Source organism: Glandiceps talaboti, chromosome 22 (assembly GCF_964340395.1).
Source record: "Glandiceps talaboti chromosome 22, keGlaTala1.1, whole genome shotgun sequence".
NCBI lineage: Eukaryota > Metazoa > Hemichordata > Enteropneusta > Spengelidae > Glandiceps > Glandiceps talaboti.
In genome coordinates this window covers 3622498-3626061 of record NC_135570.1, presented here as the reverse complement: position 1 = coordinate 3626061, position 3564 = coordinate 3622498, and the positions used below count along the sequence as shown (strand labels likewise).

At 39.1% G+C, this 3564-nt stretch overlaps 1 protein-coding gene across 1 annotated transcript in view; it reads right to left on the bottom strand.

The window, feature by feature from the left end:
* Positions 1-2989: 2989 nt before the first annotated feature.
* LOC144452422 (neuronal acetylcholine receptor subunit alpha-10-like) overlaps positions 2990-3564 on the bottom strand; it is a 12735-nt gene continuing 12160 nt past the window's right edge. The window contains exon 5 of the mRNA XM_078143513.1: positions 2990-3564. This exon is cut by the window's right edge and continues 24 nt beyond it. Coding sequence (XP_077999639.1) covers positions 2990-3564 — 575 coding nt within the window.

The following is a 3564-nucleotide window of genomic DNA, read 5'->3' as shown; positions in this document are numbered from 1 at the left end:
GGGGTTGGTGGCTGAAGGAAGAAATATTTTGGATTTTGGATCCAATTCCCAAACAACAACAACAACAACAACAACAACAACAACAACAACAACAACAACAACAGCAACAACAACACTGCCTAAGCAGAGTTTCACAGTTATAAAGTAATAGCAGGGCTGCCAAATTGTAAGTGTGGGACTGCCACAGAGATTGGCTCAGCTGAGCCACCTTCTCTAATATTCTTAATTTAAAAGTTAGCAAAGTTTACCAATCTATGTTTGGGTGGAAATACAGCCATGATTTATTCATAAAATGTGTATCTGACTTACATTGCTAGAATAATACAAAAACATTACAAACAACTAAAAATGTATACTACACACATACCTTTTACCTTTCTAAGTTTCTATAAAGTTCGACGCCCTTTCAAATGATGCACGGTACTGCAAATGAAAAATTGAAATTAACTATAAAAGTATAAGACATTTCATTATATTCCTGCATGCGGAATTCTTCCTACTTTATAGCACATAAACTTTCTACGTACGCGACAACCAGTATTAGTACGATACAGATACATACAGAAGGTGAGACTCTGAGTTATAAATAACACTTGTGTGGTTTTATATAGTCCGTTCAATTTGAAAGGTGTCGAATAACTGGAATGGCTCCTTGGTTCATGATTATCAACATATAATTTCAGTGAAAATAAATCCAGGTATGCATTTTTTGCAGAATACAAGAATCCCTCTGCTAGTACCGTAGTTTCAGGACAGCAGGTTTCAGACAAACAACATTCTGAATTTCTCTTCAGTCGATAACCTGTTGTCACAGAATATTTGCCTATTTCAAATTCAAGACAGAAATACCTCCTGTTGCAAACGAGGTCCTCATGTCAGATATTATACAAATGTCGACTGGCCGTGAGGGCAATAGCATACGTCTGTTCACGGCGAGGGCGTGTCGATCAACTCAACGTCAACCTATTTCCCGAGGGCGAAGCCCAAGGGAAAATAGGTTGATGTTGAGGTGATTGACAGGCCCGAGGGGGGAACTGACGTATGCTATTGCCCAAACAAGAGGCCAGTCGACATTTGTTTTATAACACATCTCACTCCTGCATAAAAATTTAGTAGTAGCGTACACAGTCCTGTAGGATTATCCTCCACTACAGGCAATACCGTTCCTACTTCCACACATTATTTTTCTAAAATACTCACAGCATTTTTTATAACACACTTTGTGCGCTTAGCATCTTTGTGTGACACCAAGTTCTGCCAGATCTTCTTCAGACACTTTCCAAAAACGCGAATTATGGTTTGCTGCCATGGCCATTGACCCGTCTGAATATTTGTCGTCTGCAAGGAAGACGCTCACGCATGCGCAATGGGCGGGCAATAGTCCACTCGTCATTAATTTTTAATTTTATGGAACTATTGCCCTATGGGGCAATATATCGTCATTTCCCAGGCAATAGGATTCAAATTACGCATACCACGTGACAGGGCATTGACCAATCGCAACACGACTCACGCAGATGATGTGATGATACAAGTAAGCTTAAATGTACAAGCCTCATACTTTCATTCCAAGGAATTTGTTTCAAGAGTTGGTAGTTCAGATGCGCTGTGTATCGTACAGAATGATGCATAACTTTGTCGCAATTAAAATAAAAGGTGGCAAATTGAACAGAAATGCCAATCAACTTTCTAAACACACCACTCACTACAGAATAAATGTCATTGGCTGTGAGTTAATGTAGATCTGACGGTCGGAAACTTTGTCGCAATGGAAATAAAAGGTGGCAAATTGAACAGAAATGCCAATCAACTTTCTAAACATACCAATCACTATAGAATGACTCGACGTGCCCGCATAAGCTAGCTAGTTGGCGCTGTTGTTGCTAAGTTCACCACTTGAGGGCGACCCGAACAGGTCGTTAAACTTTTTTTGCTATGAAGCTAGGGAGTCAGTAGCGCAAATACGCATGCGCATTTACCGTTACTACAAAATAACAGTAATTCTTCTAATTTTAATTTCTAGACGTGCTCACCAACGTCTTTGGTTAGTTATACTTAGCAACTGTTCTCAACGACAGATCTGATCCTAAATTCGACCATTTTCCGTGTTTTAAAAAAGAGTAGATGAAAAAAAGTGAGCAAATAGCGTGTACTTTATTCTCAGTGACGTCAATCTTTCCTTTGTATGTGCATCAAACACGGGATGTCAAACAATTTTACTGTACTGTTTTGTCAAAGACCGCACAATGTTTCTCTACACATTAAATTCAAAATGTATTAAACAAGAATGCGTATGAAATGTTTGACACGATACTTAACGTGCATCATTGAGCATGATGATGGAATACAAGTGTAGTTTTCTGTTGGCCTCCCTCCCCCCCCTCTCCCTCTCCCTCCCTCCCTCTCTCTCTCTCTCTCTCTCTCTCTCTCTCTCTCTCTCTCTCTCTCTCTCTCTCTCTCTCTCTCTCTCTCTCTCTCTCTCTCTCTCTCTCTCTCTCTCTCTCTCTCTCTCTCTCTCTCTGATACTATGTACATGTTGAATAATTTACCTGTCGAATTCAATGAAGTATTTGCTTAAACTTAATAAAGCGTTTAAATGGCATGTATTTATATCTAGTAAATACTCTACTAACATTGATTGCATTAAAACGTTATGAATGATAAATAAGTTCTCAGTAGTATTGAAGATTGTTGTATACTGCACACAGTGTTAAAAGAACATCCCCAATGAACAACTTACTTTAGATATAAATAAACGTAAGGACACACATGAATACATGCATAACAACATGCAACTACGGCGCTTAATTGTCCATTATACACATCCATATACATACATGTACTAAAGTCTTGATTTCCACCAATACAGTTTCCTATGCATTATATGCTGTTTTTGACAATTCTGTCGTAATTCGTCAAATATCTTTGTTTTTTCTCAATTTTCAAAGTCTATATATGATGACGATTATAGTTACAAAGACGGTAAGTCTCAGAAATTAAGTTGACCTTTGGCCCTCAGGAGCATTATTGTTGACAAAAGTACCACATAAATGACAAAAATCCACATCAAGATTCTATCGATAACTTTCGACATCTCCTGCCACTCTAAGATTATCTTCTTCCTCGAATCCTTTCTTTTTGCCCTTTTTGTTAGGAATGTCACTTGTTCCAGTAACTTGGTCACGGTACCATCGTTCACCTTGGTCGGCCGTCTGTCAGATGAACGCTGACTCTCGCTACCTTGTCGCTTGAGGGCACCGTCTGTGGTTACAGACACCCCGTTTTCAAGCATACCGATGGTGATTGGCGGTACATTCATACATGACATTTCACTTAAAGCGACGCCATTAGTGTAACAGAAACGAGACTCGTTATCTTCGTGACTAAGATCAACATTTTTTCTAGATCTTTTGTGCGAATTTTTCTCTTGTGTCATACAAACCATTGGCGCCATAATGTCAAAAACTATTTTCTGTATCCAAGCCGGTGGACTCTTCGTGTCACGTTCTGTGTGGTAGATATTCAATACCCAGACCGTCATTACACAGGAAAGAACTACCATTA